Source organism: Eschrichtius robustus, chromosome 10 (genome assembly GCF_028021215.1).
Source record: "Eschrichtius robustus isolate mEscRob2 chromosome 10, mEscRob2.pri, whole genome shotgun sequence".
Lineage (NCBI taxonomy): Eukaryota > Metazoa > Chordata > Mammalia > Artiodactyla > Eschrichtiidae > Eschrichtius > Eschrichtius robustus.
In genome coordinates this window covers 43,996,450-44,024,172 of record NC_090833.1, presented here as the reverse complement: position 1 = coordinate 44,024,172, position 27,723 = coordinate 43,996,450, and the positions used below count along the sequence as shown (strand labels likewise).

At 41.4% G+C, this 27,723-nt stretch overlaps 1 protein-coding gene across 1 annotated transcript in view; it reads left to right on the top strand.

Annotated features, from left to right (window-relative positions):
• The window catches only part of PCSK5 (proprotein convertase subtilisin/kexin type 5), a 451,875-nt gene that overhangs the window by 358,450 nt on the left and 65,702 nt on the right, over positions 1–27,723 (top strand). Inside the window, exons 22-24 of the mRNA XM_068551986.1 lie at positions 1,449–1,585; positions 7,962–8,168; positions 8,507–8,575. Coding sequence (XP_068408087.1) covers positions 1,449–1,585; positions 7,962–8,168; positions 8,507–8,575 — 413 coding nt within the window. The remainder of the gene's footprint in view (positions 1–1,448; positions 1,586–7,961; positions 8,169–8,506; positions 8,576–27,723) is intronic.

The following is a 27,723-nucleotide window of genomic DNA, read 5'->3' as shown; positions in this document are numbered from 1 at the left end:
AGAGGGAGAGAGAAAAACCCTAGCTTTGTTTGCAGGCCCTCAGTTCTCCCAGATCTGGATGCCACCATCACACCCTTGGAGGCCTCACACCCTCACGACTGACACAGTAACTACTGCTCTAAGGGAGCTCTCTGAGATGCCAGTTTGGCACCACCTGTATTACTTAGGTAGGAATCATTTAGCAAATTCCATAGTAACCCAGACTATCACTGAGAAGTTCTCCAAGTATGCTCTCTAGACCAGCACCATGAACATCACCTAGGAACTTGTCAAAAATACAGAATCTCGGCTCTCTCCCCACAGAAACTCTAGGGGTGGAGCTCCCCATCTCACTTCATCCATTCACATGACCCATCTGACTCTCGCACTTAGACACTGTGGATTTTCTTCTGAGGAAAATTCTTGGACACAATTTACTTCATCACATTTGCTCTTGGGATTACTTTGAAGGGAAAGAAGAAGCAAAACTATGAAAACATTAACCATGACATTATGGTTATATATATATATATATATATATATATATATATATATATATATATATATATATATATATATAGTATGTGTATAAAACCAAAGGTTTTGGAAGCCCACATGCTAACTTATCTGCAGTGCCCTTGTAGGTGATGGCAAACATGGTCAGAAAATAGAGACTGTGGTACCCTATACATCAGGAAATACTTGCAAAAATGACAGAGTTCAACTATATATAGCATAGATAACTAATAAGAACCTACTGAATAGCACAGGAACTCTTCAATATTCTGTAATCACCTGTATGGGAATAGAATTTTAAAAAGAGTGGATATGTGTGTATGTATAACTGACTCACTTTGCTGTACAGCAGAAACTAACACAATATTGTAAATCAACTATACTCCAATAAAAAAATTAATTTAAAAAAAGTAAAAAAAAAAAAAATCAGAATTCATTGATTACTTGCCATATGTATAGGTCAAGTTTATAAGTAGCACCTAAACTACAGGATGGTGCTTCTTTGGGAGCCCTTGGACTTGACATTCCCATTGCAAAGTGTGGGCATGCTGATAACTAAAGAAAGAATATTTACTCCGAGGTCTCTGGATTCAAAAACCCATTTAGTGTCTTGAAAGTTCAAAGACCTCCATCTGAGTGTTGGCCGGGTTTGGCTGGAGCCTACAGTGTGGGTTTAATCCCCGGGGTACTGGTTAATTTGTTTGAAACTAGAATCAAGATTACATCTCCAGCCAGTTCCTGGCATGCCTGCTGTTGGGTCCAAATCTCTGGCCAAGGATGGGTACATGACCAATATTCCCCATGTGCTAAGATGATCAGTCCCAGGCATCACCCTTGTTTCTCGAACAATGAAACCAAGAATGTGCAGCGAAACACAAACACCACATGTTCTAGTACTTAACACCATTCCATAAAGTCACCCTTACAAACTCTAAAAGTCTGGTTTCTTCTAGGATTTTTGATGATGGTCGCTGCGTTTTGAATTGTCCCTCAGGCAAATTTGAATTTAAGAACCAATGCCATCCATGCCACTCCACCTGCCAAGAATGCCAAGGAGATGAGCCTTCCAACTGCACCTCCTGTGGAGTAGGTGAGGGAGTCTGGTTGCTTGCTTCTTCTTCCTGCTGCAAACCTGCTTGCCCACTGGACATTATTTGGTTTGATTAAAAATCTTCATCTCTGGGGACAAGGGGGTGAGATTAGACAGCTGTCTGTTCATTAAAGAGTAAGTACAACCTTGAAGTTTCTGCTTGTTGTCAGGACACAAGTTCAAATTGTTGGAGACACAGACCCGCTGCCCCTGAGGAGATGAGAGAGAAACTAAGAGATGTCTTTCCAGAGAAGAGGAAAGAAAGGGCATGCAAACACGATGACAGACATGAGCTAGACAAAGCTAAGACTCACTGAGGTGAAAGTGAAAAGCTAGGAAATTAAGGCAGACATATTTGGTCTTTAAGAGAAATAGCATCATAGAGGTTGGGTCAGGGTCTCCTCAGCCCTGAGCTATGCCATTTAGAAGTTGTCAGAGCCCTGTGGGAACAGAGTAATCTTTTCCAAACACAAATATGACCTTTTCTGTCCCAGCCTTAGCAATGCTAAAATTTCTGCTGTCATTAAATTATATTCCATGAGCTCTCAAGTCCTCTGTAGTTTGACCCTTGACTCCTCTCCAGCCTCCCTACATATGCTGGCCCCCACTTTGACTTCATGGGGGACTAATTCATATTTTATTTGACCTACAGAACACTTTAAAATTTGAGCCAAATTGGGAAATTTCAAATAAAAACCTGGGTTTTTGGTTTCTCTTGAAAATTTGGAAGATCTGGCAACACTGCTCCAAATGGTCCCCAAATGGTTGACTGGAGACCATCGGGGCTGCTTCCATTTAGTCACAGTCCCCACCCCTCCCAGCTGTCTCACTAATCTTGAGGCTCCCAGTTACCACCATCATGACATTTACACAGTTTTTCTAATAGGAGAGAATTATTTAGCTTTGTTCTTGCTTGTAATAAAACCAAGAAAAATGAAGAATAAATGAAGGGTATCGTGCATTTGCCGAAAAATGAGAGCTAACACACTTCTTTGTATAAATTAAAATGATTTCTTTGTGTTTCATATGTAAACAAATTGTATCTGTCAAATTTTACCTCTAACCTGCTTACTCTGTTCCTTTTCTCATCTGTAAGATGGTGATCATGGCTGCCTTCTTTTAGGATTATTATGAAAATGAAATGAGATAATAATAAAGCACTTAGAATGGGGTGGGGTGCATAGGAAGTACTCACTAAATATTAGCAATTATTATTATTATCACTACTATTACTACTGTTACTGTTTGTACCTGCTTGCTCCTACAGGCATTTCAGTCTCTCTAGCTGTTCAGACTTCACTTGAGATGTTCCCCAGCCACTGTCTACCTGATCTCTTTCTATTCATCCTTTAGGCCTCCATTTCAATGTCATTTCCACAGTGAGGGCTGCCCTAACCTTCTTGTCTAGGCTAAGCCCCCTTCATGTGAGCACCCTTGGAGCCCAGCACTTGCCATTCACAGGCCTCCTCACCCTTGCTATCTACCTTGTCCATCAGACTCTGTGCCTTGTAAGAACAGTCAATGGTTTCTACCTGTTTTCTGCCGTATTTCGAGCGTGGCACAGAATCTGGCATATAGAAGGCACACAATAAATAAATGGATGAATGTATGGTTCAGTAGAAACAATATCACTCAGAAAACCTGGATTCTAGTCTCGGCTTTGTCACTAATAAACTAGAAGACACTAACCCCATCACCTCACCTCTTTAAGTCTCTCCATGTTTGTAAAAAGGGGGAGAATGGACAAGACAGCATCTAAATTCCCTTTCACATTTAAAACACACTAAATCTTCATATATATACACAACTACGGAGTAGCTTAAATGCTAAACAAGTATCTAAAACGTTCTAAGCATCCTATGGCTACTTGGACCAATCCACACGTAAAATGCCCTGACATTTCTTCTGTGTTTTCTATTTCAAAGTCTGTGTTTAACCTGTTCTCTTAACAAAATGTATTGTGGTGCCAAGGGGGAGAGAAGGTAGGGGAGGGAAGGACTGGGAGTTTGGGAGTAGCAGACGCAAACTATTATATGGGACAGACGAAAAACAGGGTCCTAGTACATAGCCCAGGGAACCATATTCAATATCCTGTGAGGAACCATAATGGAAAAGAATATGAAATATACATATATATGTATAGCTGAGTTACTTCTCTGTATAGCAGAAAAAAAGCACAACTATTTTTTTTTATGTTTGTTACTATCACCACTGATCTCATCAGAAAAGTCTTTGAGGATCGGGGAGCTATCAAGCTCACAAGCACATGTGATAAACACAACATTTAAATCAACTATACCTCAATAATTTTAAAAAATGTATTGTGCCCCTCCCACATATAAGTTACTCTACATAGGTACCATGGAAAATGCAGTAAATAATAGCATGATACTCACTTTCAAGGAGTTTTACAATCTAACAGAAGGGTTTGTCCTCATGTATTATAAAACAGGAAGATATTAGATAAAGACTGAATGAATGGTAGCAACCCTACTACAGGTCACTGCTTTCAGCTGTAGCAAGAACAGGAGGCTTCCTGAAGAGGGGATGGTTGAGCAGGTTCTGATTAGCAGGGTTTTCTGCCTGTTAAGACTGTACTATCCCAAGTCCACATATTAGTGCAGCTAATCCATGAGGCAGAGCTGCAGAAGATAGATGATAGAATGGGTGCAGTTCTATATCAATAAGCTTTATTCAAAGGCTGAAATTCCTCTGGCTAGGGAGTCCCACCTACACACATAAGCCTGTCCCATCTCTTTGTAGAAATTTCATCCCTTGCTTAATTGTAACTTTGATAATGTTAGGTCTGAATCCTTTTGGAAAGGCAGATCTCCAGCTCTATTGGTGAAAATTCACTCTAAACTCTCTTCTAGGTTTATCCTCTACCAAACTGAGCCCAAAGCTAAATTCTACCAATCATACAACAGCTTCAGTAAGCAAAATGTTGGAGTAAACTTCATAAAGTTTATTTTCAGAGTCCCTCAGCCTTTCTTTCGTCCTTTCCAGCAATCCTGTTCCCTTCCTGCCTTTCAACCCTCAACCTTCCTTTCCTCCGGCAGACATCCAATGCCTTCACGTTGGTCCACCTTCTCTTCTAACAAAATCGGTTGCCAAGAAATACTCTGGAAACAGTTAATTACTCTTCAGTATAAATGAAAGCCAATCTGAACCTCTTTTGGAGTTCCTTGATTTTTAACTCTTGTCTCCTATTACCGCATGAACGGTTTTGTCACATAACAAAAATATCAGCACTTCTACTACAAGAACCAGCCTCTCCCCCCCATATCATTACAGGAACTTAAATTCTGAGACTCTGGGCAAGTAGCCAAAAATTTATGCATGATATTCGAATCACTGAGGCGTCCAAATAATCATCCAAAGCTAAGTGAGCGGCCATGCTGTCAAGCTAGTAGAAATATCAAATCTTGGCATAATCCTGAACCAATCACGTGGGGAAAGCTGGCCATTGTTAAGGTACCTAAGTGACTTCCTTTTGCATGGTCCATGTATTTTAAACAACAAGACCCTTTAAATCTCTGTCTTTTAAACCCAAATTATAATACCCAGAGGGGTCCAAATAGCAAAGCCATATCTGAACAATAAAAATGGAATTGGAGGGACTTCCCTGGTGGCGCAGTGGTTAAGACTCCACACTCCCAATGCAGGGGGCCTGGGTTTGATCCCTGCCCAGGGAACTAGATCCCACATGCATCCGCAACTAAGAGTTCGCATGCCACAACTAAGGAGGCCCCGTGCCGCAACTAAGGAGCCGGCAAGCCGCAACTAAGACCTGGTGCAACCAAATAAATAAATAAATAAATAATAAATAAAATGGAATTGGAGAACATTTCCTCTAATATCTGAACCCATCATCATTCATTTTTAAGATTGTCGATCCAGGGACTTCCCTGGTGGCGCAGTGGTTAAGAATCCGCCTGCCAATGCAGGGGACACTGGTTCGATCCCAGGTCTGGGAAGATCCCACATGCCGCAGAGCAACTAAGTCCACGTGCCACAACTACTGAGCCTGTGCTCTAGAGCCCGTGAGCCACAACTACTGAAGCCCGCATACCACAACTACTGAAGCCCGTGTGCCACAACTACTGAAGCCCGCACGTCTAGAGCCCGTGCTCCGCAACAAGAAAAGCCACCACAATGAGAAGCCTGCACACCACAATGAAGAGTAGCCCCCACTCTCCGCAACTAGAGAAAGCCTGCATGCAGCAGCGAAGACCCAGCACAGCCAAAAATAAATAAATTAATTAATTTTTAAAAAAAGATTGTTGATCCAGTTGGATACGTTGGAAAAATGGGAATATTGACAAATATGAATTCACTCACTCATACATTCAGTCATTCAACAAATATATATTTAGAACTCACCATATGCCAAGCTGCCCTTAAGCCTCTAGATCTTGAGTTGACATCATGTGAAGGTGTAGGGAATGTACAGCAACAGCTGGATGGAGGAGAGGGTGGGCTTTTCACTGCTCTCCCTCACATCTTCCTACCTACATGTGAGAAGGTTGGCACTTTGTAAAACAGAATCTTTTCTCAATGAGTCATGGTAGAAATGAGAAGAACAAAACTTGGAAAGTTGACCTTTTTGTGGTCTCTTGAGATTCGAGGTCCCACCAGATTGGGGTTTTGGGCTCCACAACCTTGATCTATAGCTGTAGAATCACCAAATGCACATTACATCCCCCCAAACACTCTCCTTCCCTTAGAGGATAATGTTTTTCCAAGTCTAACTTGGAGACTGCAAACACTTTTTTCTACCACCTCTTTCAACACTCTCTTTATTTTCTTTGTCCCATGGGGACCAGCAGACTTCCGGCATGAAATCACCATCAGAAAAAAGGGAGCTTCAGAGTCCATAATCCAAGGGTGTGATTTTTAAATTGTATTTGAAATAGGGCTTTAATCAAATAAGAATATTAGGTTAAAACCTTTGAAAGTGCCTAGTTTACAGGTAAAAAACAGTCGAATGTAGGCAATTTCATGTGGTTCAATCTAATATTCAATATTATACTGACTTTCGGATTTTGCACTTGTAACATGGAGTTAGCGCTATCTTTACAAATTCAGCAGCCTTGCAAATTTTTTTAAAAAAAATATTTATTATTTTTTAATTTTATTTATTTTTGGCTGCATCGGGTCTTAGTTGTGGCACACGGGCTCTTCGTTGTGGCGCACGGGCTTCTCTCTAGTTGTGGCCTGCAGGTTTTCTCTTCTTTAGTTGTGGCATGAGGGCTCCAGGGTGCGTGGGCTCTGTAGTTGTAGTGCATGGGTTTCAGAGCACATGGGCTCTGTAGTTTGCAGCACACAGGCTCTCTAGTTGAGGCGTGCAAGCTCAGTAGTTGTGGCACGCAAGCTCAGTAGTTGTGGCACGTGGGCTTTGTTGCCCCACGGCATGTGGGATCTTAGTTCCCTGACCAAGGATCGAACCCGTGTCCCCTGCGTTGGAAGGCAGACTCTTTACCACTGGACTACCAGGGAAGTCCCAGCAGCCTTGCATCTTGAAGGTCAATGGTTCTGGGTCTTCGTGTGGTAGATCACATGATGAGTGAGCTCTAGACCCAGTTATTTTAGGTAATGCAGATATTTTCAGAGCCAGGGGCATGTGGGAGACCTGATTCAGAGAAGATGGATGCCCTGGGCACACTTAGCACAAGCAAAAACTCCAGGGGGTGGGAGGTAGGAGGCCTCTAGGTGCATCTACTTTAATCTTGTGTGTTTAAGTGTATGATTAGAACTGATTAGAATCCTTTTGCATTCCTTATGATAGTTTGGAATTGATTAGAATTTTCCATTCCCTCCAGGGGCAACATTGGGTCTTCTGCAGGAGCAGATTCCCACAGTCTCATACTGGGAGTACTGCTGATTCTTTCCTTGCAGAGTCCAATGTTGACCGCCGCTCAGAACTTCCAGGAATTCATATAAAGGAGTCAAAGAGGCATGTTTGGTTGAGTGCTTCAATAGGCTGTCAATACAGGAATTGGTAGCTGTGCAAAAAGTCAGTCCTTATACAGTTAACACAAGTGTGTGATTTTGATAACAGAATTCAAAATCATCCTAAAAGATTGCACTATCATAGAAATGCATCTATCATCAAGCATTTGTTTATTCTCATGGGATCTCTATAGTCCCCAACTCTGTGAGCTTCTGCAGACACCAAAAGGAGCCCAAGGAAGTCTTTTCAACTACAAGTTCAAAGATACTGCATTTTCTATTCAACCATTCTTATCTTTCTGGTCCACTGGGAGCAAAAGCAGTTGGTCATATCTTTTTAATAAAATGACTTCAGTTATATTACCTTCATGGTTAATTTTGTACATTTTCCTTCTTTTAATTTTGCTCATTTCTATCTGTTTAGATAAGCACGGCCGAGAGTGGTTCCTGTACTGGGGAGAGTGCCGGGAGAGCTGCCCCACAGGCCACTACCCTGACGAGGACCACACCTGCCGGCCTTGCCCAGACAACTGTGAGCTTTGCCACAGCTCACACGTCTGCACACGATGCAGGCGTGGCTACTTCCTGGTGCCCTCCAACCGCACCTGCCGGAAGTTAGAGTGTGGACAAGGTAAGGCTGCTTCATCACTTATATACCCAACTACGTTCCCAGAAACTGAACTTACTTCTTTAATAAATAAAACCTACCAACTTGATTTCAAAGCTACTTGCATGGCATACAGTCCAACTCTGTGCTATTTGTACCCAATCAAACTAATCTAATCTATTAAATTAATAGAAGGAGATAAAATGTGGGTGACACATACATCCTCAGTCATGGTTGTGGGTTTCATAATTGCTCTATGATTTGCTTGAAAATAAGCTACACGCCAACGTATTTTTATAGCAACTAATGTGTCTCCATCCAGCGAAAATGGAATTGTGCTTTTTACTCCTCTTATTGTATAGGTGAAGTCCAAGACCCAGACTACGAAGAATGCATGCCTTGTGAAGAAGGGTGTCTGGGATGCAGTTTAGGTACGTCATCTCCCTTTTTCCTTAGAGTTGAAATAACTGTGTCCTTCTTCACACATCCGCATCCTGTCATTCCTTCAACAGGGACTCTTGTCATTGTTGTCACCATCAGTATCCATTAAGTGGGCTCACTTCCACGCAGACAGGGTCACAGTGAGAGATGCTCCCTTTTGAGGCAATGGATAGGTCACTAGTCTTCGCGAAACTCAAGTTTAGGAAAGGACAGGTATCTTTTCCTCTGGTTGTTACCTAGTCGGCAGGTGATACCTACAGCAACCACATTTCAGGGTGCCTGAGACTCGGCCTCTGCTTAGCCTCTCAAGGTGACAATTTTGAAATGAGTAATGGTGGGAGAGAAATAAACTCAAGCAAAGAAATACATAATTACTCTAACTCACTCCGTATATGAAACACAAAAGCTTTTCAGAAGTTTGGGAGTTTTCCTTTGCAAAAACGATTCTACTGCTTGGAGCCCAAGACAATCTTTTGAGAGGAAAGCAACATGGGGTCAGTAGAGTTTAAAATCCCCATCATACAATGAAAAGCACTTGCCAGTCTTCCATATAATTCTCTAGTTCAAATGATTGCCTTCTCCTTTCTCCCCGTGCACGCCTGGTTCTCCTGCAGAACAGTGTGTATCACACAGCACCACTGGATTGGACATAAAATGAAAAATCGGGAGGCCACCAAACCCCAAGAATGTATCTTAATGTAAATTTAGGCAAGATATTGACATAATTGGCACTTGGTTTTATGGATCTTTGAAAGGAAACCCAACCTAAATTAAAGATGGATGGGATAATCTCTCTTCATAGAGTTTCCATGAAACCCTGTGACTGGTTAACTCATGCTTCTAAAACATCAATGTGCACACACATCACAAGGGGGATTTGTTAAAATGCAGATTCTGATTCAGGGGTCTAGAGTGGGGCCTAAGAATTTGCATTTCTAACAAGTTGTCAGTGAAGCCCATGCTTCATAAAGCACTCATGAAGTTGCAGGGGGTTAGACTGTGCCAGGATTAAGTAGACTTTTTATTGGCCTTACTTAATAGATTCCCTTAATTCTTAAATATTATACATGAGTTATAATTTATCTGATGGCCATCACCATCTCTCTCTGCCTTAAACGGAAAGACATATTATCTATAATATATGTAACTATAAAACAGAGTTTTGAGGAACTGGAATACCATTCCCCCATTACCTTCCACTATACAATGGAGCATATATTATTGGAAAATAAAATATAATAATAAGTCGCACTTAAGAAGGGGGTAGCACTTAGAGTCAGAGATTTAAGGATAAAATACTAATTTTCTGGGAAGCAAAAATAGATCTAAACTAAGTAATGAAAGTATTAAAATCTAAAAGATGAGTAAATTCCAATGTTTCCTGTGAAGAGATGGGACGTAGTCTTTCTTGCAGGGAGCAATGATAAATGTTTTTGACTATCTTGATTTCACTTTTTTGTCCATTTCAGACCATATTTGCCCATTGGTTTGCCCATTTTCCCTGCTAAATTTTGTGGTCTCTTTTTATACCTTTGCTATCATGTGTTATGTGTCCATGCTAACATCTTTATGCATCATGGAGGGGGGTGTGTGTGTGTATGTGTCTGTCTGTCTGTAAAATCTCAAACCTATGATTTCGGCTCTCAGGTTTAAAGAGGTGGATGAATGTGTGTGGACTCATTTAGGATCAGTAAGAATCTAGGCATGGGGGTGGGAACGGTAACAACCATGATCTGTATTGTACCCACCCTTCTCTTAGCTGATTCAGCTAAAGATGAGACTGAGATGTCTCCCCTGGATGATGAATTCCATAGCAGACCCCAGCAATCTGGGGACTCAAAATCCAAAAGAATCAGTTTTCAAAAAAAGAGATAAATTAGAAAGTTTGATTCACTTTACAAAGTGCTATTAAAATACTTCATTCCCTCCTTTAAGAGACTTCAGTTGTCTACTATGTGCAGAGTGCTGGCCTTGGCAGTGGGAATTCAAAGGTGATATGACTGTGATTCTGCTATGAGGCCCTCTCTGGCTGCCATAAGTGACACACCTGGAACCAAATCTTTTACAAGTCAAGCTGCCAGAGTAGAGAGATGTATACAGTGTAGTAGGATTGCAGGAGAGGGTGACATAGAACATTCTGCTAATTTCTAATTTGAAATTTGAAAATTTCTCTTAATTTATTAACTATATGTTGAACCTTGTTTATTTTTGTATTGCCTTAGCTGAAATCAATTATCATCTTATTTCTGAAGCTTTTGTTAATCTTTCCAATAGAATTAACTCTTTTTTCTTGTTTCCCCTGGTTTGTAGGCCAATGATAATACTTTTTACTGCTGATTTGTGTAATATTTGGTGTGTACACATCTTTCTGCCTAGAGAGTAAACTACTTCAGAACAAACTCTGTGACATATACACTGCTCCCACAAGAACTAGCAGCATGTCTAGGGTATAATAAAAGCACAATAAATGTGTAAACGTTTGTTGAATTGAATTTGAGAGTTGCCCAAATTCAAAGCAGAGATGCATGGCTCAGGATACACATGGATTTAGATATGTTTTCTCTAGTCAGACTGTGTCTATGGGCCTTTTATCGGGCTGAAAACAAACGAATAGCATTTTACATAATATCATTTTATTCTAAGAGGATTTGATGCCAAATTCTTTATCTTTGTAACCAATATCTTAAATGGAAATTTCAACTAAGATAAATCTAAGTGTTCTAAATTACATGTCTTCATTAACTGAGAGGATAAGCAAATAGAATCATTTTTACACTTGACATTTGACTATAACCTAAGATTTGGGGCCCATACCTACGTCAGCATTGACTTGACTTAATGACTGATTTTAATCAAATTGCGTAAGATCTCTTTACTTCCTTACCATATCGATAAAATAGAGAGATTAATGTGCCTTTATCTTGGCTCAGAAATGGGTGATGAAAACTGATTAATATTTGCATACTTACTAAAACAGCAATAGTCCCTACTCTTGGGGGAAAATATACACAAATTTGAAAAATTTGAAGTAACTGAAAGAAAAAAAAAAGCCATTTAAATTAAGTGCCACACCGGTCAGAATGGCCATCATCAAAAAAATCTGCAAACAATAAATGCTGGAGAGGGTGTGGAGAAAAGGGAACCCTCTTGCACTGTTGGTGGGAATGTAAATTGATACAGCCACTATGGAGAACAGTAGGGAGGGTCCTTAAAAAACTAAAAATAGAACTACCATATGACCCAGCAATCCCACTACTGGTCATATACCCTGAGAAAACCATAATTCAAAAAGAGTCATGTACCAAAATGTTCATTGCAGCTCTATTTACAATAGCCAGGACATGGAAGCAACCTAAGTGTCCATCAAGAGATGAATGGATAAAGAAGATGTGGCACATATATACAATGGAATATTACTCAACCATAAAAAGAAACAAAATTGAGTTATTTGTAGTGAGTTGGATGGACCTAGCGTCTGTCATACAGAGTGAAGTAAGTCAGAAAGAGAAAAACAAATACAGTATGCTAACACATATATATGGAATCTAAAAAAAAAAAATGGTCATGAAAAACCTAGGGGCAGGACGGGAATAAAGACACAGACCTACTAGAGAATGGACTTGAGGATATGGGGAGGGGGAAGGGTAAGCTGGGATAAAGTGAGAGAGTGGCATGGACATATATACACTACCAAATGTAAAACAGATAGCTAGTGGGAAGCAGCCACATAGCACAGGGAGATCAGCTCGGTGCTTTGTGACCACCTAGAGGGGTGGGATAGGGAGGGTGGGAGGGAGGGAGACACAAGAGGGAAGAGATATGGGGACATATGTATATGTATAACTGATTCACTTTGTTATAAAGCAGAAACTAACACACCATGGTAAAGCAATTATACTCCAATAATGTTAAAATATATATATATATAAATAAATTAATTAATTAAGTGACAATTAAGGGGATAAATATATGTACCAAGTGAATTTAGCAAAGGGAGGAAGCCCTGGGCACTGAAGTGATTAAGGAAGGCTTCCAAGAAAATGGGACTTGAGATGAGCCTTAGAGTTTCCATGGAATTTAGACAGATAAGAGAGCAGGGCTGCACTATGGAGGGGCTTTTGACCTGGACAATCGCAGAAAAAAAGGTTTGGAGGGAAGGATTTCTGCCATGGATTTTAGGACACTAATTTTGCAGAAGGAATATAATACTGCAAATACAAGGGAATAGGCAATCACTTTAGAGAACTGATTGAAAATCATAACTTGAATTCTGGACTCATGAGTTTGTGCCTAAAAGGGAATAACTGAAGGTTCTTATAGAAGAGAAAAAGAGAGTTTTTTGAAGAGGTGTTTTAAAAAGATTAATTTTGTAACTCCAATAACTGTGTTGAGGGTAGTTGAAAGGGAGTGAGGTTGCAGGCAGAGAAACCAGCTAGATGACTATTTCAGAATTCTGGGTATGAAGTAACAGGAGCCTGATCTAAGGTAAGAGCCAGGGAATTATGAAGAAAGAAATAGGTTTTAAAAATCACATGAGGGCTTCCCTGGTGGCACAGTGGTTGAGAATCTGCCTGCTAATGCAGGGGACACGGGTTCAAGCCCTGGTCTGGGAAGATCCCACATGCCGCGGAGCAACTAGGCCCGTGAGCCACAACTACTGAGCCTGCGCATCTGGAGCCTGTGCTCTGCAACAAGAGAGGCCACGATAGTGAGAGGCCCATGCACCGCGATGAAGAGTGGTCCCCACTTGCCGCAACTAGAGAAAGCCCTTGCACAGAAACGAAGACCGAACACAGCCAAAAATAAATAAATAAATAAATAAAAATTTTAAAAAAAAATCACATGAAACGGACTTCCCTGGTGGCACAGTGGTTAAGAATCCGCCTGCCAATGCAGGGGACACGGGTTCGAGCCCTGGTCCGGGAAGATTCCACATGCCACGGAGCAACTAAGCCCATGCACCACAACTACTGAGCCTGCACTCTAGAGCCACAACTACTAAAGCCCTCATGCCTAGAGCCCGTGCTCCGCAACAAGAGAAGCCACTGCAATGAGAAGCCCGCACACCACAACGAAGAGTAGCCTCCACTTGCCGCAACTAGAGAAAGCCCGCACGCAGCAATGAAGACCCAATGCAGCCAAAAATAAATAAATTAATTAATCAAAAAAAAAATCACATGAAACAAATGACCCTATGCATAAGAAAAGATGCTTAACTTTGTTCGTTATATGGGAAATGCAAATTAAAACAACCATAACAGGGGCTTCCCTGGTGGTGCAGTGGTTGAGAGTCTGCCTGCCAATGCAGGGGATACGGGTTCGAGCCCTGGTCTGGGAGGATCCCACATGCCGCGGAGCAACTGGGCCCATGAGCCACAATTACTGAGCCTGTGCGTCTGGAGCCTGTGCTCCGCAACAAGAGAGGCCGCGATAGTGAAAGGCTCGCGCACCGCGATGAAGAGTGGCCCCCACTTGCCGCAACTAGAGAAAGCCCTCGCACAGAAACGAAGACCCAACACAGCCATAAATAAATAAATAAATAAATTTAATTAAAAAAAAAAAAAACCCGTAACATACCATGTCTCACCTATTAGACTGGCAATATTACAAAAGCTTACAAAACACTGTACAGACAAGGCTGTAAGAAAGCCCTCTTAACCGTAACTGATGGAAGACAAAATGGTACGACCACTGTTGAAGGAAAGTTGGCAATATACAACACAATCGCATACGCATCTGCTTTGACCCCTCAACACCCCTTCTAGGAATTTATCCTGAGGATATGCACCCACAAACTCAAAACAGCATATTCACAGTGTTATTCATTGTGGCATTATTTGTGGTGTAAACTATTTTAAACAGCCTAAATGCCTTCTCGTGGAAGAAACTCATTGAATCAACTGAAGGACACATACATAATGGAGTACTATGCAGCCATAAAAGAGCAAAGGTCTATATGAACTGATGGTGGTTTTATGATACACTGTTAAGTAGAAGGCAAGGTGCCAAAAAATGTACATAGTATGCTACCTTTTTGGTAAGAATAGATGGTGAAATAAAACATATGTGCATATGTGTATATATATATATATATATATACACATACACACATATACATTTTTTTACTTATTTTTAAATAAGTAGCACAGAAAAGATACATCAGAAACTAATGAAAATGCTTACCTACAGAGAAAAGTGTAAAAGGAATGGGAGTGAGCCTTCTCTAGGTATACCTTTTTACATAGTTTTGATTTGAACCATGTAAGTGGGTTACATATTCATAACAAATGACACAGTAATTAGTGTGAATGGGCTCCCACTGGCCAATCTGGGACAATCTGAGCATCAAAAAAAAAGATGATAAAGATTACAGTTCTATTAATAAAAATAATCTATGCATCAAGAATGATATTTAAAGAAGAGAGGAAGGAAGCGATGGGAAAATAGAATAAGGGAGAAAGCTCTTTACAGTAGGATTTCACCTGTTATATATGCAAGGGAATAATTAGAGTATCATCATTTTACATCCCCTAGTGTATTGATTCATGGGAGAACTATGAGTGGATGCTAAAATCATTAGGTGGAAAATTGGTCGGGAACACAATAATCACACAGACTCAAAGTACTTCCATAATTACTAGTTAACTACAATGGAGGGATTTGCTGCTTACCAACTTAACCAAGTTATTACACTTAACATTACCATCATTAGTTCCATACAACATAACATCATGTGTTTCCTGATGTGATATATTAACAATATCACCTAGGAGCCTTGACGAAAGTGTCTAGACCAATGATTTTCAACTGGAGGTGACTGTGACTCCAGGGGACATTTGTCAATGTTTTGAGACATTTTTGATTGTCATGGCTGGGGAGTTTAGGGATGAAATGTCATGATGTCCACAACTTATTTTCAAATGGTTCAGAGGAATAAAAGGATTGAGGTAAAGCATATAAAGTTGTTCATTGTGCTATTTCAGGCTTTCCGTAGATTTGAAAAAAAAAAACTTTTTAAATTGGAGAGAAAAAAGCACTTCATGCTGGGTCAGCTGAGAGGGCCTAGAAGCAACACCCCAGTAGCAATAACCACACCTAGTGCCCAGATCTAGATTCTTGACACCATCCTCCAATAAAAGATACCAAGGCTCCTTGGAAAATTGGCTGATTCTAGGACTGGGGCAGGAAATATACCAGATGAGCTGCAGCATTGTGTAGTGACAGAAAGCAAGAGAGCGCTCAAAGGAAAAAACCCCACAATGATGGGGGTACAGCAAAGGGACATAGGAGACAACTGAAAGAGCTCCCAATAGCCAAAACAGGAACAATTTGAGCAATAATATAAATAAAATAGTATTAGCTTATAACCCAAAGTATAAAATAAGAATCCATGAGTTCATAAGATAAAAATAAATAAATGGTTGAGTAAATAAGTAAATGGGGGAGAGGAGACAAATCTTCAGTGCAAAACATTGCAAATAACTTATCTAGCACTCCTCCCTCCAGGAAGTGAGCATAGCTCCCTACTCCTTAAGTGTAGGTTGCATGTAGTGACTTCCTTCCAAGAGGACAGTATGAAAGGAAGGAAGGGGAAGAGCCTCACAGTGGGGAAACCTGATAAGCACTATCTCATCCAAGTGATCAAGGTCAATGTCAGCAGTGCTATATCAGATTTTTTTTAAATAAATTTATTTATTTAATTTATTCATTTCTGGCTGTGTTGGGTCTTTGTTGCTTCAAGGGGGCTTTCTCTAGTTGTGGCGAGTGGGAGCTACTCTTCGTTGTGGTGTGCGGGCTTCTCATTGCGGTGGCTTCTCTTGTTGCGGAGCACGGGCTCTAGGCGCGTGGGCTTCAGTAGTTGTGGCTCGCGGGCCCTAGATCGCAGGCTCAGTAGTTGTGGCACATGGGCTTAGTTGCTCCACAGCATGTGGGATCTTCCCGGACCAGGGCTTGAACCCGTGTCCCCTACATTGGCAGGCAGATTCTTAACCACTGCGCTACAGGGAAGCCCGCTATATCAGATTAATGGGCAGGTACCCTTCACGTAAAGGGAGCAGAATGGCATTTTGCCTCTGCAGTCTTCCACCCCAAAACCCATAACCCCAGTCTAATCATGAGAAAAACATCATCAGAAAAACATCTCGATAGAGGGCTATTTCATAAAATACCTGATTAGTACTCCTCAACACTGTTAAGGTTGTCAAAAAAGTAAAGTCTGAGAAACTGTCATAGTCAAGGGGAACCTAAGGAAACCTGACTGCTAAATGTAATATGGTAACTTAGGTAGGATCCTGGGTCAGAAAAAAAGACAATAGGTAAAAACTAGGGAAATCTGAGTACATTATGGAGTTCAGTTAATAATAATCTCATCATCATTATCATCAAGGGCATGAGGGAACTATTTGGGGTGTTGGAAGTGTCCTGTATCTTGATTGTCAGAGGTGATTACATGACTGCATGTTTATTTGTCAAAATTCATAGAACTGTACACCTAAAAAGGGCAAATGTTACACTATGAAAATTATATTTCAATAAGTCTGATTTAAAAAGAAAAGTATAACGTTACCAGTGCCCCTCTTTCCCATCTCTACATAGTAAAACCATAACAGTAACCTAATTGCCAGCATTTATTGAACACTTACTCATGTTCTATATGTGTATTACCTCACTTAACTCTAAGAAGTAAATGTAATTATTGTTCTCATTTTTCGGATGAAGAAATTAAGCTCAAAACAGTTAAGCAACTTACATAAGATAACAGGTCTGGTAAACATTAGGACTAGGACTTGATTCTAGATAGCTCAAGATCAAAACCCATGTGTTTTACAACCATTCTATCCATACCACCTAATGTTCTTCCTTTCTGATTCTACAGAAAAGAATATTATGCTTTATGGAATAATAAAAAGATAAAAGAAAAATTTATATCTGTCCCTTTCCTCAGTTCTACACACAATAGCTATTATACTTTGTTTAGCTACAACTTTAAGCCCAGATGCCATAACTAAATTTACCAAACAGTGAAAGTGTTCATAACAGTCATGCAAATTGATTTGGGATCACAGCTCACCTGAAACTGTCAGCCTTTTAGGACCTGCATCTGGAATGTTCTGAGATGGAGCAGAGCAGATAGGAGAATACTTGCAGCAGAAGGACTAAGAGAAGGTGGGCTCATTTTCATTTAGCCCTGGATTCCTCTCTGCCACTTTACCTGCCTTCAGTTTCATTCATGTTCACAGGAACTCTTTTACTTTCTGGACAGTGGGTTCCATCATAAGGGTATGATAGGCAAGAGACACCCCTCTCTTCTCCTTGTGAATATGAAGTGAGCTCTCTCCACCCTGACCCATGTTAGATTCAAGCTTCGGATCCAGGAATTAGAGAACCAACCTCACTTCCTTCTGCTACTCTATTTTCTATTAAGGAGTGAGACCTCGGTCATAGAGGAAACAATATCAAGACATGTGAGACATGAATTTCATGGTTTAGTTTTCCAATGGAGCGGACATACAGGGTTTTTCAAATGAAATATGGTAGTCACAGATCACTATTTTACTTTTACCCAGATCTTCCTTTGGACCTTTTCCATAAAATTTCTGGGGGAACAAGAACAGTGTCAAACAGTTTTGGTGCCTTCCAAATCAAAGGCATTGCAGAATAAAATGTATACTAGCCTGGTGTCTCCTTTAAATTGGAAAGAAGTTGCTGATTGTAAAAACGAAACTCAACATTCATAAAGGACCTTGCAGTGACTGATTGCATTACTCACTATCCAGCCAACCTTAGGGCATGACCCAGGTGCCTCGCTACCATCATTTCCATGGGCAGTTCGAGATGACTCTTTTCTTTAAAAGGCCAAACACAAGCCATGGTCAGAGGAAGGATTGGAATCTAAATGCACTGTCACCAGTTTGCTGAAGAAAAGAGAAAGGAGCAAGCTCTATTAGACAGTGGGGACAGTGCTGTCTTGAAAACAAAAACATATTTTTCATTTATTAGAGCCTCCTTCTCCCCTCATTTTCTAAGTGATATCTCATTTCAAAGGTGGTGGGTTAGGGCTTCCCTGGTGGCGCAGTGGTTGGGAGTCTGCCTGCCAATTCAGGAGACACGGGTTCGAGCCCTGGTCTGGGAGGATCCCACATGCCGCAGAGCAACTGGGCCCGTGAGCCACAATTGCTGAGCCTGCGCGTCTGGAGCCTGTGCTCCACAACAGGAGAGGCCGCGATAGTGAGAGGTCCGCACACCGCGATGAAGAGTGGCCCCCGCTCGCCGCAACTAGGGAAAGCCCTGGCACAGAAACGAAGACCCAACACAGCCAAAAATAAATAAATTAATTAATTAATTTAAAAAAAAAACAAAAAACAACGTACCGATGACTGAGCCACACCCCGCAGCAATTAAAATCTGAATGTCTACAGATAGGACCCAGTCCAGACACTATACTTTAAAAAAAAAAAAGAAAAAAAAGGTGGTGGGTTAGAAGAAAAGAAACCTTAAGAAAAGAGAACCCACAGTTGGAAGAATTTGCAGAAGTTTTGCACTTTCATGGTTCCTTATTCATCCCGGCTTTCTTGACTAATTTACTTAGCAAATATTTATTGCATACTTTTGTGCTTTCTGCTTTCCCATTATTATTCCACAAATAACAGGACTGTGTAACCTAATATTTATTGAGCATCACCATTCACCAGGCACTGTGCTAAACACTTACGGAGATGAAGTATTTTCACATCTATAATCCAGTGATTTTTACAGCTGGAGAAACTGAGGATTAAAGAAGTGTTGAAACTTGATCAATTTTATGCATATGGGAAGTGACAGAGGAATTAAGCTGTCAGTTTCAAGCAATCCTGTGCATAACTTTGTTTACTTTTTTCACAGAGGAAGTAGTTGGCTTTGAAGCTGTTTGTCCCAAGTATGCACTATGATGGGCAAGGTTGTGCTATGATAACGGATTATCCCCAAATCTCAAGAACTTAAGACAACAAAGGTTTATTTTTCACTTGTGCTACATCCTCATCATGGGTCATCTGAGAACTCTGCTCTGCCTGGTCCTCAGTCCAGGACCCAGGTTGATGGAGCAACCATTAATTACCGTGTCATGGCAGAAGCAAAGCACGCTGGCTTTTAAAGGTTCCCCCAGGATTGACACTTGTAACTCCTGCTCACATATTTTTTGGCCAAAGCAAATCATATGGTTCTGCCTGAGACTGCAGACTGGGGAGATGCAATCTTGCCACGTGCCCGCAAAAGGGAAAGAAACTAATATTGTGGACATCCTAAAGACATTCTCACGTGATAATGACTAAGACTGTTACTGGTATATGCTGAGGTCTTACCTCCTATGTTTGCCCATGAAATAGCCCCAAACATGCGCCCAGTCTGTGTCACTGATTTCTCTCTTCTACCGCTCTGAATCTTATCCAAGATAATTGCCCACTATCTACCTTGGCAGTGTCTGACTTTCTCCTTCTCTCAAAAAAACTTTTCTGAAGAAGCTGCTATATTTTTTCAACTGATGGAGTTTCCCATAGTATCCTGCCATCTCACTTCTCTGATCCCTTGGCAACCGAAGAGTCAAAAAGAGGACCAGTGATAAATGACATGATCGGTAAACTGTCGGCTGAAAGGACCTTGATCTTTCTTTACCCTGTTCTTTCAAACCCCTATTATGAGAATAATAGCATGCTGGTATCTCTTGCCTTTATCTGCTGCTCAAGAAATATGCCCATATGAGACCAGTCTTAGGAATTTGGACAACTTTCTCTCCATTTTTTAGAGTTTAGTTCAAGAAATATTTATTGCGCATCCATATCAGGCTAAGCACGGGGATACACAGGTGAACAAACATGCTCTCTGCTCTCAAAGGGCTCGCTTGGAAATGGAAAGCTCGGTGATTCTCGGCCCTGGGTGCACCTGAAAATCACCTGGGGAGATAGAAAAATGCAGTGCTGAGACCCACTTCCAAGGTTTCTGATTTAATTGGTCTGGGGTGAGGCTCAGGCATCAGTATTTTTTCAAAACTCTTGGACTGATTCTAATGTGCAATCAGAGTTGATTTAAGATGGGTATATAAACAGATAACTTCAACATCATATTTAAAACACTGTTGAGGATGAAGCTGAAGCAGAAGCAGATACATTATATCATAATACCTACAACTTACTGTCCATTCCATATGAGGTGATCACCTAGGTAGGCACTTTACAAACACGATCTCTACTCCCCAATACAATCCTCTCTGTTCAAAATCCTTATCCCCATTTCATAGATGAGAAAACCAAGGCCCAGAGAGTTTGCAACTTGCCCAAACTCACATAACTAGCAAGTTTCAGAGCTAAATTTAAACTTAGGACTCTCTGGCTCCAAACCAACAGAACATCCAAATATTTGCTCTTTTTCCAGAGTAGATTGCACTCATTCACCATTTTCCTAGAGAATGTGAATGAAAGTCGTGTAAGTCAACCTGCCCTATTTGTTTCACTCTTGGTTATATTCTTATGCTACTTAGTTGTGTTTCCTGAAGTTTCCTTCTGCTCCTCCTACATTCAAGTTCACATTCTTACGGCGATGGGGGAGAAGAAATAGTGGGAAGGTAGCCTAAGTTCAATGCTAGAGCAACTAACTCATCATCTTGGCACTTCATGCTATTTTCCCCCAGAGCCAGGTATAATCAAAAGTTCCTCCTCCTAGTTGTGTAAATGACCTGCAAAGTCGAGCTGCAAGCCAAGGCTGTCTGAATCACGTGTGCTTGCAGAAAGAGAGCTGAGCCAATTACTTCCAAAACAAACCTAGTTAAACAAAAGCGCAGAGTGTGGTTGAGCACGACGCACAGGGTGGAGGGGTTCAGAAGACCAGCTGCCATTCCTGAAAGCATCATGGTGCCTGCAACGTTAAACTGCCAGTGATTAGGGGCAGGGGACATATGGGCTGGTGGGATGGATTTCACCTCTACAGAACTCTCTAGAAACCAACAAGAATGTCCCTTTTGCATTTTTAGGGGTAACAAGCTGGAAAAATGTTGCCAAATTACTTTTTTTTCAGTGAAATATTGATGATATTTCTGAAATCCTTCAGCTTATGTCTGTCCGTTAATTTGACAACAAAAATAAAAGTGAGACCAGCAGTAGTAACTGGAACCTTGGATGGTTAGGTCTCAGCTTGATTTTGTGGGATGGTGGAAAATGGAGTCTGAAATCTTAGTATCTATCTCCCTCTTTCCCCTATGACAGTGAAAATCTTTGGGCAAGTCCCATATACTTTTCATTTCTTAATTGCATCCTGTTTTTGTAAAGGAAAACATCATAAGTTGCCTTCTTTTTACCTCCTAATATAGCCCTAGAGATTATAATGAAAACTAGAAAAATGATCATATCTTGGGCTCCCTAAGGGAGTGAAACCAAGAGCTTCTATTATTAATAGCAAAATAAAATGTAATTTGCTTTCTCTCCATTTCCACCCTTTTTCTTTCCTATCGTATCTGCCATCATCAAGAGGCCTGTTGATATACCTGAGGCCACACTTCTAAATTGCGTGCCACTGTGTCATAAGCACTTAGCGTAGTACTTGTCACCAGGTAGGCACTCAGTAAATGTCTGTGACTTTTGTGCCTACTCTGACCTGTCCTCATCTCACCCCCAGAGCTCCATCTCCCTGCACCACTGCCACATTGCCATTTCACAGTCCTTTACCAGATGGTAGGAAGAACTTCAAGCTCCACTGGCAGAGGAGAAAAAAAATTGATTTAAGTCACAGAGCAGACACCAGAATCGAGAGAAGCTGAGTGTGGGTGAGGCGGGAGCATCTGAATGTTGATACCCAGCTGCTCAACAGGCAGATCTCCAGCTAAGACTCAGGCCAACGAGTGTCAGTAAATTGCCTCTGCACCTCTTGAGTCTGAAATTCCAGCCTTCCAACAGTCAACAGGAGGGTAATTTGGTAGGAGTCCAGACTCGTCCTTTCCATGAAGTCTCCCTGCAACTCCCACCAGAAAACCTTGGCTGCAGCCCGACCCACAGCTTCAGTTCAGCTTCCAGCACAGTGGGCCAGCCCAGGGCACAAGAAGCAAAATGGAGACCAAATGGCACAGCAAGCTGGAGACAGCCGAGGGCACAGGGACAGGGTCCCTCATTTCCCACCCCTTGGCCAAGTACCCAAAGTTGAAGTACTGGAAGGCAGGGGATGGCCATGCCAACATCTCTCAACATTAGTCATGCCCTCACTGGCGATGTTACCGGGTCAGTTGAAACTTTTTTCCTCCCAACGGTGCCTATGCCCATCTGTAGCTGCCTTTTTTTTTTTTTTTTTCCCAGATCTTTTCCATAAAAACAGTGTGTTCTGACTGTCTATAAACTATCCACCCCTAGGTGAGACAAGTACATAATGTTTTGTATGAGCCAGGCAAGTGACCCAGGGGTGTCTACCTCCCAGCCCCTTGTTCCATGTCCACCAGGGACCGGGAGGTCCATGAGAGCACTGGGAGAGGAGCATTTATGCCTGAGAAGTTCCCATTCAATCAGCTCACCAGGATCAGAGCAAATCCGAGGACAAACATGGCATTAACTCCAGAGGGCTAACACGGCATTAACTCCAGAGGGCTAACACGTATAATCTAATCTGGAGATGCAAAGGGTGGGATACTAAAGTAGAAAAGTTTCTCAATCTCTCCAACCTCTAATTTGGACCAGAAAGAGCTGACAGCTTGATTTATCATCACAAAGGAACTTTATGCCCTAAAATAATTGCTAGAAACCTGGATGTTCCGCTAGAAAAATAAATCAACCTAAAAATGTAGTCTCCATATTACCGTGTCCCCAACATTTCAGGGATGACATCGAACCTTTGGGTGAGGTCTGGAGGTGAGTGTGGAAAGAGAAAGGAGGTTGTTTTGAAGGGGTGTTTATTGGAAAGCCTACTACAATCATGCTAGCTGCCCAAACCAATTGTAAAATTGCAGATTTATTATGTTTAGCAGAAATGCAGTCTGTACATCTGAAATATTATCCACATGACCCGGCTTCAACTTAGAAATCTTCTATGAATTGAAACAAGTGAATTAGAAAGGCTCTTGCCTTTAGCACTGAAGGGTCTGTGAGAGGTGAGACAACATTTATAGTAGTGATAAAATACTATATTTAAGGCTATAAAAATTTGGCATACAAGGTCTCAGTTCAGAAGTAAATTTGTTTTATGTGCTTGGCAAAAGAGCAACCGAAAAGTTTTACAAATGGGAAGTTTGACCTACTGAGACTTCAAAACATAAAATATGTCAATTATTCCTGGGGACTGGGTATAGTAATTACCCCTTTGAATGTTAAAAATTGCAAAATCAGAAGCATGAAGTCAGTGACTGCTTACCTTGACCATGGCACGCATGGCTGATGACAGTTACGCAGAGCGACGGTCCAACTGTCACATTATGTGCCCGGGTGTGCCTTAATGGGATGGGCCACTTGGGAACCTAGCAAGAAACTGAGGGAAAGCAACGGAACCCTGTCCAATGAACAGATACCTCATCTGGTGGGGCATCATGCTTTGGTCTGCCCAGAAGCCAGCAATCCTGTACTTGGGATTCTATGCCTGGTTCAAGCTAGACCTAGTAGAAAATGCTGGACAACTGACAGATGTGCATTGTAATCCAAAGAGCCTTACTAATTTTAGCCTTCTCCACGTCTCTGACCTCATCACCTACCCCTCTCTCTTCATCCTTACTCTCAGCTACACTGGGGGATCCTGGCCAAGATTGCTTCTAGCCCATTCTTGCTCCCAGGCCCTGCCCTAGCTGTTGTTTCCTCCACCTGGAATACTCTTCTTGAGATATTAACCTGGCTGGCTCCTTCCTGCCATCACATCTCAGTTTAAACATCACCTCTAAGAGGCTTCCCTGCAGCACCCAATCTAAAGAAGTCAGCCCGTCTCTGTTTCTGTCTCTGTCCCTACCTCTCTCTCTCTCTTTCTCCTCCCCTACCCCTCACCTCCATTCTCACTCCACATACACACAGCAATCACCTATTTTAATGCTGCCAGATCTCATGCAATTATCTGATTTTTTTTTTTTTCCTTATTTTTTTTGGCTGCGTCAGGTCCTAGTTGTGGCACGCGGGATCTTTGTTGAGGCATGCAGGATCTTTTCATTACGGCTTGGGCTTCTCTCTAGTTGTGGCATGCGGGTTTTCTCTCTCTAGTTGTGGCGTGTGGGCTCTGTAATTTGCGGCACGTGGGCTCTCTCGTTGAGGCGCTCAAGCTCAGTAGTTGTGGCGCGCAGGCTTAGTTGCCCCACGGCATGTGGGATCCTAGTTCCCCGACCAGGGATGGAACCCACGTCCCCAGCGTTGGAAGGTGGATTCTTTACCACTGGACCACCAGGGAAGTCCCTGATATTTTAATTTTTTATTTAGTTTTCAAACTTGTTTGCTGTGCTTCTTCCTTCATTAAAATGTAACTGCCAGGCAGGCAGGGACTTTGTTCTCTTTGCTGTTGTCTCATCAGTACCTGAATCCTGCCTACCACGTGTAGATGCACAATACACAATTTTAGAATAAATAAACAAGCAGACTCCTGACAGGTAAACCTATGGGGCAGGTTTGAAAGAGCCCTTGTGGGGAGTGGAGGAGCCAGACTCCAGCCCCAGAGCTCACTTCAGGCAAGTCATTGCGCACTTGTCTCTGGGCCTCACATGCTTATCTGGAAACAGAGACTGGATGATCGGTGGTCTGCCCTCTGTTCTGTGAAGCCCTTCCCTCCCCCCACTGCCACTTCTCCCAATTTAGCCAGAGCAGCTTTGCTTTGACCTTTTTTTATGTATTTGATTTTTCATAAGTTCCCGTTTGATAAAGGATTCTGCTGCTAAAATAAAAATTTTAATCCTCCAGATTAGATAAACCCTTCTGCTTGAAGTTAATCCTGGCTCAGCCTCGTTACCAGTTGTGTGATTCTGGGAAATTCATTTAACTTCTTTAAACTTCGACATCATCATACATACTAGAGACAATTTCAGGACCTACCTCTCAGCATTGCTGGGAGTTACTCCATCCATGGTAGGCAGAATAATGGCTCCCCAAAGATGTCAATGCCCTAATCCCCGGATCCTATGAATATGTTGCCTTCCACAGCAAAAGGGACTTCGAAGATATAATTAATGTTAAAGATTTTCAGATGGGGATGTTATCCTAGATTATCCAGATGGGCCGAACCTAAGCACATGAGTCCTTAAAAGCGGAGAACCTTTCTAGCTACAGTCAGGAGGAGATGAAAGAGAAAGAGAAATCCCTCACCTCTGGCTTTGAAGCTAGCCGAAGGGGCCCCCGGAGCTGAGGAATACGGGTGGCCTCTACAAGCTGGATACAACCCTCCGTGATAGCCAGTAAGGAAATGGATCTCAGTCCTACAACTGCAAAAAAAAAACCTGGGGGCTTCCCTGGTGGCTCAGTGGTTAGGAATCCGCCTGCCAATGCAGGGGACACGGGTTCGAGCCCTGGTCTGGGAAGATCCCACATGCCGCAGAGCAACTAAGCCCGTGCTCCACAACTACTGAGCCTGCGCTCTAGAGCCCAAGCTCACTGCAACTAGAGAAAGCCTGCGCGCAGCAACAAAGACCCAACGCAGCCAAAAGTAAATAAATAAATTAAAACAAAAAAAAAATTAAAAACAAAAAAACCTGAATTCTGTCAACCACCTGAATGAGTAGGGAAACGGATTCTCTCCAAGAGCCTCCAGAAAGGCACCAGCCTTGCCACGACTCTGATTTTAGACCAGTGAGACCCATACCGACTTCTGACCACAGAACTGTAAAATAATAAGTCTGTAATGTTTTAAGCTGCTAAATTTATGATAATTTGTTACAGCATCAATAGAAAACTAATACACCATTTAAAGTACGTAGTGAAGTACTTGGCACATGGTAAGAGCTCAATAAATGTTGGCATTTCTTATAAATATTATTAACAGCATAATTATTAATATTGTTTTATTATCTCAAAAATCTCTTCCTGCCTTGGTGTTGAGCTCTGAATTCTGAAACCCCTCCTCCTGCCTCTCCTGGAATAGCGTCCTTTTAGTTGTTTTAAAGGAATTGTTCACCAGTTTCAGGGGCTGAGTGTTGTGCTGGATTGAAGAGCAAGGAAATTTCTTGAGATGCAAAAACAAGAGTGCAAATTAACATCACTAAAGAGGGACAGATGGATAGGTGTTGCATATTTCTGGATAGGATAGCTTGAGAAGAACACCACATGACCTACACAGTAGTTTGGCTGGGAACAATTAACCTAAATCTAACCAACAGGAAATAGCAGGCAAATGCCAAATGAGAAACATGCTATTAAAAAGGAACTTCTGTCCTTCAAAAATGTCAGTGTCACAAAAGACAAAGAAGAACCAAGGAGTTGTTCCAGATTATAGGAGACTAAAGAGACAAGATAACTAAATGCAATATGTAATTCTAGAACAGATCACCACTGGACATGATTGAGTCAACTGAAAAAAATTGGGGTATAGATTGTAGATAAATAAGTGTATTTATTAATGTTAAATTTCCTGAAGTTGATGTCTATACTGTGGTTATATAAGAGAATGTACTTATTCTTAAGAAATACACACTGAAATATTTAGAGATAAGGGCCACGATGTGTGCGTCTTATTTTCAATGGTTCAGGGGAGTGGGAAAAAAAATATATATATATACACACAAACACACGTATGTAATATATGTGTGTATTTGTAAGGTATGTATGTGTGTGTATATGTATATTTTATACACAGAGTTAAAGCAAGTGAGCAAATTATACATCAAGTGGGGCAGAATGTTAGCAACAGGTAAATCTGAGTAAAGTATAAATGGTTTTACTCTTGCAACTTTTCTGTAAGTTTGAAATTACAGACATACCTTGGAGATACTGTGGGTTCAGTTCCAGACCACCACAATAAAGCGAATACCACAAAAAAGCAAATCACACAAAATTTTTGGTTTCCCGATGCATATGTTATGTTTACACTCTACTGTAGTCTATTAAGTGTGGAATGGTATTATGTCTAAAGAAACAATGTATGTACCTTAATTTAAAAAGGCATTATTACTAAAAAAAAAAATGCTAACCATCATCTGAGCTTCCAGCAAGTCATAATCATTTTGTTGGTGGAGGGT